This window comes from Perna viridis, chromosome 6 (assembly GCF_037379345.1).
Source record: "Perna viridis isolate PV_CMFRI_1.1 ecotype Kerala chromosome 6, ASM3737934v1, whole genome shotgun sequence".
Classification (NCBI taxonomy): Eukaryota; Metazoa; Mollusca; class Bivalvia; order Mytilida; family Mytilidae; genus Perna; species Perna viridis.
The window spans coordinates 9,106,042-9,122,216 of NC_142450.1; the positions used below are offsets into that span (position 1 = coordinate 9,106,042).

Here is a 16,175-nt window from a genome sequence, read left to right on the forward strand (position 1 = left end):
CAGTATGGACTAAATTATATTTCTGTTCTTTTTTTCGGTTGAATGTATCGAATTCAGGAATGTAAGCGTGTTTAATGGCTCAGAAAATGTCTATATTTTGTTATAAATTAGATGTTTAAAGTAACTATAATTAGCAAACAACTAAACGAATTATATTGATAAAACGGACAATCGATTTAAAAATAATGATATGCATATAAGAATAAAACGAACGGATGGTACAATCATATTTAATATTCTTGATTTAATTGGTAAACTAATATACCCTACTGACACGGTGTACATAATAAAGACAGTAGAAGGTCATGGAATATCTTTTGTTTGATTTCAATGTGATTTTATTTTAACCTCCCTGGAGATGACCCATTATTTCTTTAAAATGATTTAATTTATCAAAAAGAAAAGAAAAATGATAATGCTAACAAAAGCAATGGTCCAGGTCGCCCGCCTCGCAAAAAAGTGATACTTTATGGAATATTAGTAATGAAAAGAAAAGTTCATTGCCGCAAAAGTTATGCCCCAGAAACCATTTTCGACGGACGGGCGTGTAAGTTTGATGAAATATTGTATATGAGGACGTTCAAAAGTTATCTCCAGAAACTAATTTTCGGCACAAACATTCTATTATTAAGTACTTGTCACCTTGACCTATAAAGCGATTATTGACTTTTAGCTATAATGTAGGCATACGATACCCTCTTTTTAATTATGGTTTTACCCAGTCAAAATTTTGACGTTCCTTCCCAAACGACAATGGCTAAAATAGACATCCTTAGTACTACATGTAATAAGCTATTGAATGTTGAGGGTATCACCCCCTTTTTGGACTTGGGACTTATGTCATTTTTAGAGTGTACTTTAGACTTAGACACCCAAGTCCATGGACTAACTTTTCAAAACAGCCGTACTTTGTACTTCAAATTTCATGGAATTTGGACTTTACCAAAAAGTAAAATTGTACTTGGAACTTTAACCAAAACATGGAATGTACTTTGGACTTGAAGGGGGACGGGTGATACCCCCAAAGTTACTTTGTCTTACCTTTCTGTAAGATCCACTCGTTTACCACCCATTAATAAATCAAGCTGAGCTCTGTGAGGAAGGACCTCACGTCGTCTTTTTATACCACGTAGTTTTTCCATATACTCTATTTCTGCTTTTAATCTTTCACGTTGACTCATACTGTAAAATGTTGTTAAAGCAATCATTGCAAGCTAAAAACAACAATGCGGATTAAACTCGTATATCATTCGTGTGATTACATTTATGAATTTTTGTCCGATGTTATGCGCTTTATAATTCAATTTAGGTCCAAAAAAAAACAACAGAACATAAAAATCATTTTAATATTCATGTTTAAATTTAATGCATTGTTATGGTGTTATAATACGGAAAGATACCTCCAATAGTAGTGCATATTCTCTCGGTAGGTAAATTGCTTGCAGGCGCCAATCAGTTTTCCTTAATTGTTCAAGGTTCCATTTTGTAATCTGTTCTATGTGATTTTGTGAACTCGTGAATAAAGTAAAACACATATACACACCAATACTTACGAGTCTAAACTTTTAGTACCAGCCCACTGAAATTGGAATGAAATGACAAGAGTTAGGTGAGATGAACAGCATGCTTTCAATTATGTGATGATATTAATGTTGAATCAGATAAACGTGAATGAAACGAACATGCAAGTGCATTCTCATGTGCAATGATCTTTTAAATATTCTTTAGTACGTTTATGAAATATCAAGTCTTATCTATTTGAGTTTCATTGAAATTAGCCACATTATTCACACCTCGTACTAGCTTCTATAACAAATGTGAGTTCATGTTAAAAACTTTACCTTTAAAGCGCCATCTTGCTACAAGAACAGAGAGCAGACGATACACAGACATTACATATATGGGATTTAGAAAGTAGGAAAACAGAAAAGTTGGAAGTAGCACAAAGCAAAAGGAAGACCTATGATTCATAATTTACATACGTTTATTAAATAGCAAATTCAATATATGAACAAACTGTTCATCACAACGTATATTTTCCTAAATAGTACTTGGCGAATAAAGTACGTGAAGTAATGATAGAGGACAATAGAATGCTGAATATGTCTGTTATTGAGAAATATAACTACAAACTTGTCTTACTTGGTATCTGTCTGTATGTAATATAACGCCACGTTTTGCTCCTAAAGTGTACTCATATCCAGCGAAGGAATCAAGATGGCGTTTAGGCACTGTTACTTTCTTTAACAAAGTTGAAGACCTAAAGTAGAAATGATCAGATAACGTTACCTTTTCATTCGGTCTCCTAGCTGGAATCATCTGATGACCTTTAACTACCAACGTAAACTTTTGGCGAGGATGATACGGACACCAATACTTAATTTCCATTTCTTAGTTAATGAATTATTTTCAGCTCGAAATAAACCTGATGAGGAATGTACTTAAAGTCTAAATTCAAACACATGTACAGCTCTTACTGTGAATACCGTGGACCATAGAAAGCCATCGTCAGTTTATATCATCTATACACAAACATATAAATTATTCAATAGATATTGAAGGCTTCAGAAAATACATTTAAATCAACTTATTTTCGCACCACAACAATTCCTTCATAAATATTTAAAACAAATTGGAATATAAAGTCGTAAAATAAACAATTATTATTACAAACCGTATCATTTTAAGCTGCCTAGGAAAAGAAATAATTACTCTTCCATTTTTTTTCAAAATAAGCCATCGTTAATAGTATTCTTAAGGCTGCATTCTACTTGATTTTCTTTTATATCTATTTGGTACTTTTTCTAACCGAGCTGTACATATACATTATAGCAACAATGTTAACCATTCATATAGTCAATATCAGATTTTGTAAGATAACTACAGATATTGTTAGCAAAACTGTTTACAAAAATGGTTAGACCGTTTTTAGTTTTCTGGAGACGACATGCATAATCACGATAGCTGATGTTCAACTATGCAACACATGAATTAAAAAGCATCTGGTTTCCATATTTTCAGTTTATTATAGACTATACAAATTTGTTTATAGTATAAAAAAAGAACATGCATGTGTAATTATCATTAATATTTTAAGTAATATTTTAGTACTTATGTACATCCCTAGTATACTCACTCGCTATCTAACCCATGATAACTATGTGGTCTCCTAAATATCGCAAGAAATCAAATACATTATCGCAGCTATAAAAACGTTATTATATGTTCTGTCTTGTTACTTAAAGGCTGTAATACAAGATATTTAACATAACAGGATCCGGTTTCTTGTTTTTTTTAATCCAATTCACTTACAATACTAGAATTTGAAATTTCAACTCAAACATTAAATAATTAGATTTATTAAAATGAACGATTTGCAGAAAATTTCACTTTGAATAAATCTATGAAACCGGACCTTTTAACATTAACTTGTAAACATCTACACGCTTCATCAAAATTTCAAAACAATAACCGATGTCACCTGACTGAAAATCAAACATTCCCTCAACCTTATCATGCATGATATTCATGCAATGATGCGTTAACAATAAAAAAAAACATGTACCAAGTACCTTAAATTAAAATAGCCCTGCCCTTAAACAACACGAAGCAAAAAAATGAGTGATGCTCAAGTGCTATTTTGATATATCGCCAAAGGAAGAAAAACATCCTATTTTGGAAATAAAGAATCGGTCATTTCTCATACCTTACATACATGATTAAAATATTTTAAATGTAAAAGTCGGTTGAATGAGACGATGTTTTTTTCTGCATTCTCAGGAAGTTCCGGATTACATGTTGTAATGCGATGTCCATATTTTTGAATAATGTTTAACGAACGTATGAACTAAATGAAATTTAAATTTGTAAATTTCATATTTCCCATGAAACAAGTACGGTATATTGTTTATTTCTTTAAAAATAATATAAGCTTTATGGTAAATATAAACTAAGTTTTTCTTTCACACAGACATAAACAAAATATAAGTGTCTGAAAATGAAAACATTTTAAAGCGTAATTTTATTGCAATATGGCATACTGTATAAAACTGTAGACCGAAGTAATTCATGATATGTATATAGAAAGTCAAAAAGCACATCGATTGGACTTGATCTTTTGAAATGAAAAGAAAGGTGACAACTTTATTTTAAATTCAATAAAAGCCAATGTATTGACATGATGTATTAGTGTTTAAAAAAAAGGCAAGTAATAAATTACCGTTTATACCTTTAAAGTAGATAAATAAACAGTTATGTAACAGTCGTTTATACACTTTCCGTTTATAACATCAAACAAGACATTTTTTTGGTATGCAACAACAAATAAAGAAAACGCACTGACGAAACAGATTCGTCGGTCTGAACTATAACATGCTTAATATTTTATTTCAGTTCACAAAACTTTATCTCAATAGGAAAAATTGCCCACAAAATATCAAACTTTAAAATAGGAAGACAGCGATGTACAATCGACATAATAAACAAACGAAAATAGATGGTTTGTACGAATTGAAAATCTATATATGAAGCAGAAAATGTTGGCGATAAATGATGAATGCGTATTTAAATAAAATATATATTTTTGAAATGAATCTAATACGGAAATATTAAGCAAAAGCGTGCTCGGTTCTCTAAGAAGGTTTCCTCAAATCCATCATTGAAATTACAAAGAAACTTTAGCATTAATATATTTTTATACTTAATATAACAAATTATTCGGTTGAATATACAGACAACATCAACTATGACTAAAAAAACAAAACAAACCCTTGACTAACCATAACCCTTAATTATGTACCAAAATAACATGAACTGTGAAATATACGAAGCGATATATAAATGCAATGCTCCATGGAGCATAGCTCCAGATATTAGTATACAGTTATAATACAGTTAAGTGACTTATAGCGAATATTCTCATACCGTTGGAACCTAGAATTCAAAACATAAAGTAGAATTTTTCTCATTGATACCAATATGTACGTAGTCTGGGTTTTAAAGACCCCCAGACGTTTAAATGTGCACAACGTAAAATTTATATTAACTACACATAAAAGAGACACACTTAAAATGTCAAGCCTTTTAAATGATAATGACATTTAACTTAAATATATTGATAAGACAAAATGAAAAGAATATTGAAATATATCTCGATGATCGTTGAACTGTACATAAATGTAACTGTATTTCAGCGGAGTCATTTAACGAATGTCAAATCCTCAGGAAGAGTGCATATTTTTAAATTGTTAATAATATCATGCTACATAGAATCTTTTTTACCCCGTCATGAAGTCAACAAATAATATAGACCCATTATTTGTCAAATAAATCTAGTACATGTCTTTAACAAAATTTGAATTGAACTGTTGATAGAAAAATAAATATTAGGAAAACTGCATGGGGTTTTACTCTTAAGTGTATGTCAGCTATTGAGACCAGGTCGATTCAGTACAAATAATAAATTATTGATATGTTATTTCTGTTTATATCGTATAGTTTGACTGATTATTATATTGAACGAAAGCTGAGTGTTAATGCTAAATACTTTTATACTTTTCTGTACTTACATAAAATTTTGAGGTTGGTATGGTACGGGATCTGGGTTAACTGTAAAATCTGTTTGGTCTGGTTCTCTGTTTCTACTGGTACTTGTATAGGACATCTGTCGGTACTGAAAAAGGTATGAATGCTACCGCTTAATAAAGACAACTTAAAGCAGACAGAAACAACACTAAAATATAGCAAATGAATGGCCTCGCATGTACGACAGTTACCCATAACTCCGTCTGCTTGGCCTGTTCTTATTGGAAATCGGCCATTTATGCGAAAAAAAAACCGAAAATGTTCACATGGTGTAGTATGAAGATGAACACAACTGCCGAACAACGGTACTGCTACTTTATAATATCCAATGGTGAAGATTAGCTTAATACCAAATAATAATAGATCCCCAGTGGGTTTAGAATAAAACTCTGGTGGGAGGGCAAAACCAAAATGGTTTCCGAGAAGTGCACGAACTAAATAAATAATATATAAACGTTTGGATTATTTAGAAACAATTTGTTGTTATTTTAAATGTTTTTAAAACATATCATGGTACCTAGAAGTCTTCATTTTTGAAGCTCAGTTGCCGTCGGTTTTATTTCATAGGCGGAACTTGGATAAAATTATTCATTTTTTTCTCTTTAAACAAAAAATGGATCCTTGTTTGTTAGTTTAGCGTGCATATAAATCCACAATCACGTAAAACTGTAAAGCCATTGTCATTACCCTGTTTTCACTTTTTACAAAAGAACTACTGCTGCAACTTTGACAGATAGAGAGGAAAGTATTTGTGTTGTCGTGAACTATTATGATCTGTCGCTTTAAAATCGAAGAAAAAAAAATATAACACAATATGAAGTAGACATTGTCAAGTCTGTACATTTATCTTTTGAAGAAAAAAATTGCAAAACGATGTGGATCGAGGCAAGTCCCTTAGCTAGCGGAAAGTGGAATAAAGGATGTGCGTTCTTAATTTTGAACCTTAAAGGTCAGTCAATGAAGACCGTAATCGGCAAATTGTGGGACAAACTTGATTGACGATGTCTCACAAAGGAAATATCTACATCGGTAAAACGTTATGAACCTTAAATTTCACTGGTGGCTAACGTTCATTTCAGCTGCTGAATATGAACCATGTTTTTGTCGCATGCGATCATAAATTTGTGATCTTGGGTTTTGATGCGAGACGACTGACTGATCGTGTTTGACTAGTGTTACAAATTAAGGCTTCAATGAGGCCAAGATAGAACAATTAAATTAAATTTAGATGTGTATACTATGGCGGTCGTTGTTGACGCGCATGTATAATAAAACAAATATAGAAAGTTCTAGTAATGAATATGCATGACAATAATAATAATACAAAATGTAATAGTGTGAAACAACTATTGCGAATGGTTTATTTATATTTGGCACTGGAATAATAAATAAATATGTGTTTCTCAATATATGGTTCTAAATTGGCCTTAAAATGATTGGCATGGAAAATACATAGACGAAAATACAATAACACAATAAAGAAACATATAATCCACAATATATACGCCGAGGGATGGGGATCCAGTTTTTTCTATCCCAAAAAACATGTCATAATTGTGTTTATATCGAATTCGAGTTGGCAGTGGCAGATCCCACAGGAGGGTTCAAAGCTGGGTACCCTTCTTTTGTAGGAGATTTATGAAAATTGTGTGCCTTTGGGAATATTAAGTGAACAAATTATGGCCTGAAAAAAAAAAAACCTTTTATAAAGTACTATATCTACCTCCCTGTCGGCATAGACTCGATAATACAATTTGTTTCAGTGATGATGCAAGGCATTCATATTTGTATGATAAATGTGAAATATTAGACAAAAAAAAAGAACATCCTGTTTTAAAATTAAATTATATCTACTTTTCTATCGTATTTTTCTATCGAACTTTCTTTGGCTTCATTCAATGAATAATTTTAAAATTTCTACTTTAACAATTATAGCTACTTCGTGTATAATATAGCGAGGAAATGTTCATTAGAAATATGTAGAAAAATGTAAAACTTCGATCATAGTTAAATAATAAAATCAAGGGCATGAAAAGATCGTTTCTCAAAATGTAATATATGATCATATGGAATTAATTTGAAAGTGAAATACAAGATTATATTAGTATAAACTAATTGTGAAAACATCCGATAAAACAAATACTTTTAATTATTAAAAAGGTTTAATGAAAACCTGTCGGACTACCAAACAAACCTGTATAACTATCATATAATATCCACATTCACAATATTATAGTATAACTGACTTGGTGATTCATAAATGGGGTAAGGATTTCGTTGTACTAATGTGGTAATTCTTCATTTTTCTCCATGTTACATTATAATTCTTTCAACGGTTATAAATAATGTATGCTTCATAAATGAATTATATTTAATAAAACAATTCCTACCTCCGGAGTTTTAAGTTTGGTCCCCTCAAGTATAAATGTTGTAATTGGCCCAGATTGACCAAGAGTCTGGGGATAGAGGTCATGGATGCTAAGTACTGGGTCCTCTACATCCATAATGTCCATAATCATGATAATAACACATATAATTTCACTCTGGTAACAATCATTGTGTTACTTAACGTTTGCGGATACCCGTTACTCCTAAGCGGCCATTTTATACTGCATTGTTTCTGTAGATACAGGTCTTTAAAGAGTATGAATAAGTTATAACAACTATTGAATTGAGTTATAAAATGGTAACTTGATATCAGAGATCCTTGTCTAAGGCACATGACAACGAGGCAGCCATTGATCGGACCATTTTAAACGCCTAAAAACCATCATACATGTGTGTATGTCCGTGTTTCGTGGAATTTTATATAAACCATAAATGGTAATTGTGATCAAAACATCTTATTTCCTTCAGTGACAGCTGAGACCGTACTGTTCCAGGGTGCAATAAAATTGTAGGACAGAAAGAAATAATACTTTATAGCAACATATGTATGTAACTTCTAAGCCCCGACACTCCGTGGACATCGCCTCATCGTCAGTTCGTCTAGTGTCTAGCCCTGTCTAGGTGCTTTTGTCAGTTGGTCTTGGTCTTAAAGCGTGTAAGTATGGCATGAGAAAAAAGCTGTGTTGTTAGTTACAGTTTACTATGAGTACATCAAATGTATACGTCTCTCATAATGGTAGAACCTAGATTATGTAAATCGAAGATGACCTTACTTTTCAAACATCTTTTGATATTTATCTCCTTTAGTATTTCTGGAACGCGTAAGAATTATCTGTCAAGTAAATCAATTCAGCTTATAATCACTAGTTGAATATGAATTCATGATACATCAGTCTAGTAAATGCATTCAGGTTAAACCCACTATACTATAGTTGTGCATGTATTTGGGTTGTAACCACAGGTAGTACATGTATTCAGGTAATAACCACTGGTATTATATGTATTCACGTTATAATCACTGGTTGTACATGTATTCAGGTAATAATCACTTGTTTCACATGTATTCACGTTATAATCACGGGTCGTAAATGAATTCAGGTAATAAAAACTAGTTGTACATGTATTCACGTTATAATTATTAAGGTTATAATCACAGGTTGTAAATTGAATTCAGGTGATAATCACTAGCTGGACGTTTCTTCGTGTCACATATTATACTATACTCCAGTTGTGCATGTATGTATTCAGGAAATAATCCCAATCTGTGCATATATTCAGGATATGACCACCACATATACTTATATATTTTTCTCTTATTTCTAGGCCGGTGATTAAAATTGCATGCAAGACCCACTAGTTGTATATGTATCTAGGTAAGAATCACTAGTTGCACATGTATCTAGGATAAGAATCACTAGCTGTACATGTATCTAGGTAAGACCCACTAGTTGTACATGTCTCTAGGTAAAAATCACTAGTTGTACATCTATCTAGGTAAGATCCAGTAGTTGTACATGTATCTAAGTAAGACCCACTAGTTGTACATGTATCTAGGTAAGATCCACTTGTTGTACATCTATCAAGGTAAGAATCACTAGTTGTACATGTATCTAGGTAAGACCCACTAGTTGTTATGTATCTAGGTAAGAATCACTAGTTGTACATGTATCTAGGATAAGAATCATTAGTTATACATGTATCTAGGTAAGAATCACTAGCTGTACATGTATCAAGGTAAGAATCACTAGCTGTACATGTATCTAGGTAAGACCCAGTAGTTGTACATGTATCTAGGTAAGAATCACTAGTTGTACATGTATCTAGGTAAGAATCACTAGTTGTACATGCATCTAGGATAAGAATCACTAGCTGTACATGTCTCTATGTAAGAATCACCAGTTGTATATGTAAAACTTTTTTTCATCATTTGAGTCCCGTGCAGGTCCGGGTGTTAAAAGAATACGCCTGCAGCAGCGCTAAGCGAAACTTGTCGTAAAAGGCGACTAAATAGTGCTCAGAAACCTAGCCGGCGGCTAGGCGCTCTGCCCACAGAGCAACTGGGATGTGTGCCCCAGGTGGTGGAATGGGGTACCCCTGGCATGTTACATGCTAAGGTTGTCAGGCTATAATACGGAAAACCTGACCGCAAACCATAGTGGTGCACCGTGTTGGGAAAGATGCCACGTTCCTCGCACGTTAAAGAACCCTGCTGTGGTATTCGATAGGAGTAGGAACCTTTGCGCTCCGCCACAGGAGGCTAAATTGCCCGACCTTACCCATAACCCCTTTTTCCAGTGGCAATCAAAATTTGTCGACCATATTATCCTTGTGTCCCATCCTTTTTTTTTCATTTCATGTTCATTTTATCATCCATTTCATGTTCATCGTCTGAATATAGCTGAAATATTGCTGCTCGGACGTTAAACCCCAACAAACAAACAAACAAACTTTCATCATTTGAAAAAAAAAATCAGTTAACTATGACGGTCCATTTGTGGAATAATTTTAGGATTTATTCATTCTAATCGGGTAAGTTACTGTATTTAATCATTTTCCATTGTAGACTAGACGATATTTCCACAAATTAGCCATTATTTCATACACAGTAAACAAAGAGACGGTTATTTGGGTCGTCAAATATTCCTACGAATAATTAACTAGCGATAATTTTCATTCTCACTCGACTGGCGTGAGATCGAAAATTATCATATAGCAAGATCAAAGGGATTTTAAACAAAATAACGATAAAACGTAATATTATAAAAAGTGTTAAAACTCACTATTTAGCATTACTACGATACCCTATTTAACACTGCCGACATGATAAATAGTACATTTTATTGATTTTAAATGCATTTGATCACAACTTTTTATGTTTTATAGCGTCATGAAATAAACTTGTTGGCATGTTGGCACAAAATCAGTCATATACAAACAAGTATCACATTGATTAGTAAGAAAAAAGATGTCATCGATTTCAATGCTACTTTACTTTTACAGTTTTGAGGTGACTTTTGTTCTTCTTTTTTTCAATGAGAGACATGTACACATGAACCAACTTGGCTTAATATGTTGATAATGGTTTAAAATGAAGTCATTCAACAGTAACTTGTTGTTGCATAGGGGTGAAGGGGTGATAGTTTTAGTTCTCTTTTTTTCCCGACGCATCGCTTTATACCCTTTGACCTAAAATAAGCTCTTCCATGGAAACGCAAGTCACCTGATCGCTATTCTGTTTTCTGATTGGCTTAATACTAATAACTTAGTGGCGTTCAAAACAAGGGGCTCCCAGGAGCCTGAATTGCTCACCCGGTTAAAGTTTGTCTTTCAAGGGTAAAAAATTTAACAAGGAGATGTCCAACAATTTTGACTCAAGAAGACTTTGGCAGGACTTATCATAAGGATCATTTCAGCAAATGAAAGTATCTATCTATTACAGGTTTCAAAACATTGGCTGAAAACTAAAAAAAATTCATCTTTCAAGGGCAATAACTATTACAAGGAGTCGCCTGACAACTTTGATCCCTGAAGACGTTTGAAGGCCTTATAATAAGGATCATTTCAGCAATTGAAAGAGTTTGACTAAACCTAACGGTTTTGAGATATATGCGAAAAACTACTGTCTGACCCCTATGTTCTATTTTTAGTAACGGGGGCCATGTTTTTTGATGGATCAAAAATTCCCACGTCAGTTCTATGCAGAATATCACAAGGAACATTCATACCAAGTTTTCAATTGGTTTCAATTGGTCAAGTAGTGTCAGAGGAGAAGATTTTTGAAAGAAATAACATTAAAAATAGCAAAAATCGTTGAAAAGGGGCAATAATTCCAGCATGGCTTCACGCAGTAAACCAAAATTTGACCAGAAATAGATCTCATCATGCTGAACACTTTCAACTCAGGTCGGAAATTAGCTAAACCTAATGGTTTTGGAGATATATTAAAAAATCTACTTTCTGACCCCTATGTTCTATTTTTAGCAATGGCGACCATGTTTTTCGACGAATCAAAAATCCCCACATCAATTCTATGCAGGATACCCTAATAAACATTCATACCACATTTGCTTTCAATTGGTCAAGTAATGTCAGAGGAAAAGATTTTTGAAAGAAATAACATTAAAAATAGCAAAAATCGTGTTTTTGTGAATAACAATTCACCAATTTTTTTTTAGGGGAGGGGGGGGGGTAATTAATAATCTTGCCAACCAAGACTTGAAAATAAATGTACAATCTAGCCTCTCTGAAGGATAATGAGAGACAAAATTTGAAAATTACATTTAATTACCTCAAACCAAATTATACGGGTTCAACACGTAAGTCACTGAGTACCGAACATGTGTTTCAACTCGTGGAGGTTTTGCAAGAAATATTTTACATGTATTTAATATAAATAATAAGTTATGTATAGGGAATGAACGATTATATTACAGACTGAAGTCAGTATGTATGCGTAATTGAACTTGTCTACTTTTTATAAATGATCAATCCACACAAGTTTTTTCTTTGAATACCTTTAAATGTTTCATGTATCTAGTCAACAAAATCTATAACTGAACACGAACTCAAAAAGAATATTAACCCAGAGAAGAAGGCTGTTTCTTAACTCGTTTGACACATTATTACATGAATTTAACCTGCCGTTATTGTTTTAGCTTTTGTTCCTAAATGTTTGCGGAAGATATTTCTTTCTACTAATTTGCACGAAAGATTGTCGAGTCATAATCTTCCATATAGAATACTATCCTTAGTGAAAGTCTTGGTCAGATCTATATTCATCAGGTAAAAGAGTGATCACGGAAAATAAATTTAATGCTGCTATGCTTGTTTGGAAAAGAAAGGAAAATTAACCACACCGTTGTTTGAGAAAGACAGAAATCAAATAAATACATTCCTTTATGAACAAATTGAATACAGCATTCCAAAAACGCAGAAATTAGCTGATGACTGGGGAAAGGTTCTGGTATGGGAACACCGGTTACCACACTGGTCCTGAGCTTACCTACTGATTGATTAAAGGTGTCTGGCATGTAAACAACCATGGCAAAACTGGTCGTGAAATTACCTACTGTCTGGTTAAAGGTTCCTGATATGGAAAACCGGTAACAAAACTGGTCGTGAAATTACCTACTGACTGGTTAAAGGTTCCTGATATTGAAACACAGGTAACAAAACTGGTCGTGAATTTATCTACTGACTGGTTAAAGGTTCCTGATATTGAAACACCGGTAACAAAACTAGTCGTGAACTTACCTGATGACTTGTAAAAGGCTCCTGGTTTGGGAGTACTGGTAAAGACACCGGTCGTCTAGAATTACTTCCGTCTGGTAAACTTTTCCCTGTCCCTTCCACACACAAAAAATCCCACATCATGACACTATCCAGACACAACCATATCCCTACACTAACACTCTGCTTAAAGCAATTATGTCAGTGCGGTTCTTATTTTATAGCTAACCTTGACGAGGCGTTTCGAGTTTTCAATAATTCAGTATCGGTTTTTAATTTTTTGAAAAGGTTTCATTAATGATAAACTGGATACGTTTAAAAGCCCCCACTTACTACTGTTTTACTAAGTCATCGAAGCGATCAGAACGAAAGACATTAAAAGTCTAGATAATAAAGTTATATATGGGTATTTTATCCTGATGTTTTCATTGTACAGATGGTAAGTGTACTGGAAAGCAGTATTGTCTTAATAAAGGAGCACAAGTGGTCTAATCGACTACTGTGAGACTTTTTCCCACCAATTTCAATATCAGAACAATGAAGATGAACAATTGGCGGTGTTGTCATAGATGTCATACCGAGTTGGAGTCCCGCTGATCAAAATTTACATTTTTAACATCTTTGGGAGAGATTTCAGTATATATATACAATGCATACACAAATACAATACATTACATTAACGAGTAAGCTAATACGCGACGGTATTAACTTATATGACAATTATAAATATATTTAACCGAAAAATTGTAATGCAACCGTTATTACATCTTAAATATATATACCTTCCAATAATAGTTCAAAGACAATACAAACTGAAATGCCCTTTCTTATAGATGATATAGACAGATTTTCTAAGGTTGAAGTTTACGTCAACCATCTTATAAAAGTACAATTAACAATCTATACTCCTAATCGGTCTTTGAAGTGTAGTTTTAATCCTCTTACATATTAAAGTTCTGTAAATCCTTATAATATTCTTCAGAAGTATTTTGCCACTTTGCCGAGGATTTGTGAGCTACAGCTGTAAGAGACAACGAATATGGCGCGGAGCAGTGACGGGGGACTCAGGTGGAGAAACGGAGAATTTGACTCTTCAGATGTTAACAATATAAGTTCAGAAATTTCAGCGTTGAAGCAACCTGAAAATACTATTCAGTCGTCGAACTGGAAAAAGAGTGACACAAAATAGCTATATGAATATAGCATTACAAGACGTCCTACGATATTAAACGAACCTCAGTGGTGTCCGAATCAAACGGCAACGACAAAACATGCCATTTCTACCGGGACCGACACCGTCAACGTATAATTAAATGACTGGCACTACTGGAATTTTGACAGATTGAATTAAAATTACTAAAACAAATCAATAACTAACAAAACCACACATGGGTAAATATTTAATCGCATTATTTGGGTTTACTGATAAAGCTTGGGTGTTGCTCTAAAATTTACATTTTAAACTAACAAAGCTGTACGCCACAATAAACAGCATTAGATATATAATTGGTATGATCTTAACGAATTAAGTCATAAGCAAAAATATCATAATTTATACAATACAAAAGGTGGTGAATTATCATGAAATTCATGTATAATAATATTGGCGGTTAATGAAATGGTATGACTCACATACTTTAAAGTTTTGTCTTTTAATTATACAAAATCAAAAGACAAACCATGCTCCTGTTATACCTTCTTTTCCATAAACTTGATATTGTGTTTCTGATGGTTTTTAATACGTAGTATAGTTTCAAGTAATTTCATCGAAGTCATCGACAAAAGATTATCAGAAACTGCAAATGTTACTAGTTTTCGTCTTTTTAAAGAAAAAAAAGATCAACGGTAATGGTTATGAGGTATACTGAGAGCACATGGAAGGCAGCATAAAACATCAACATAAACAAAATGTATAACAAATGTAAGGAAATCGTTCAAAATATGATAATAGTAGGATCTTAAGATGCATTTGCCTTGGCAACTCTATAAATTGCCGATACATGAAGATCGAGTCTTTCAGTTTTCCTCATGTCTTTGCATACAGCATAAAGTAACATATAATAGTAGTTTAATTTGTTAAGATGTTGCCCATTCTTGCCGGTTTTAGTTTCTGGTATTGCCTACTCGTACGGTGGTTTGTTTTTTTTGTCTGATGTTTCCGATTATGCTTCTTATCTAAGTATCTAAAGCGTACCGAAAATGTATCAAAAAAATAATAAGTCAAAAGAGGTCAATGATCATCGTCAATAGGATGTAAAAGGTAGGTGAGCTTACCTTGGGATTGATGTTAGATGCTCTGGAAACGGACAACAAAGGAGCAGATGAACTAACTGGTGGTAACTGTACATCTCCGAAACCAGCTCTTTTCATTGGCGATACTGAATGTTCATGAATTTTAGATATAGGCGTAATGTCAGATTTCCCAGCAGCTGGCGTTACACTCCCCGTTACACTAGTGCCCTTAATAGTTATGACGGTCGATCTAGACGTTGTCCCAGTAGACGGAGAGTCAGACGCAGCATCTCTCAGATTCAGAGGAGAAGGTCCTTTCCACAGTTTTCTCCGAATACCATATTTTGGACTGTTTTGAGGTCCATGGGTACACAACCAGCCAGACTTATCGACTTTAGCTTTGGCAGGTAGTGGCTTTAAAGCATTCTTCTTTATCAAGTTCTTCGTGGTAACGTCCTCAACAAACGTGTTAGCTGGCTGTATTAATTCCATATCACAGTTTTATCCAGAATCGATTATAAATTATAAGCCTGTAGAATTCAAACGGTAAGATAACTTACCAAAGACATTGAAAACGTATCTATTTTATCTTAAGTGATATGTGGATTAAGGTATCAACATAGAATCGATTTCGTTCCATTCCTCTAGTGTCCTTCGGGTCGAGTCTTTCATTCTGAAATAACAAACAAATAAAGAGCATGTAGCAAGTAATTTAAATATTTTCACTCACACTGTTGTTTAAT

At 33.3% G+C, this 16,175-nt stretch overlaps 1 protein-coding gene across 15 annotated transcripts in view; it reads right to left on the reverse strand.

Moving 5' to 3' along the window:
• The window catches only part of LOC148613543 (uncharacterized), a 29,245-nt gene extending 13,070 nt beyond the window's left edge, over positions 1–16,175 (reverse strand). For 3 of the 15 annotated variants that reach the window (XM_088586910.1, XM_088586905.1, XM_088586909.1), the window contains exons 1-7: positions 15,475–16,175; positions 5,568–5,671; positions 3,137–3,169; positions 2,143–2,260; positions 1,842–1,859; positions 1,554–1,579; positions 1,042–1,182 (exon numbers count right to left, since the gene is read on the reverse strand). In XM_088586910.1, coding sequence (XP_088443036.1) covers positions 1,042–1,182; positions 1,554–1,579; positions 1,842–1,859; positions 2,143–2,260; positions 3,137–3,169; positions 5,568–5,671; positions 15,475–15,924 — 890 coding nt within the window. In that variant the 5' untranslated portion in view covers positions 15,925–16,175. Of the gene's footprint in view, positions 1–1,041; positions 1,183–1,553; positions 1,580–1,841; positions 1,860–2,142; positions 2,261–3,136; positions 3,170–5,567; positions 5,672–7,973; positions 8,234–13,224; positions 13,454–15,474 lie in introns of those variants that run through there. The other 12 variants (XM_088586918.1, XM_088586913.1, XM_088586912.1 and 9 more) reach the window with 10 other exon arrangements.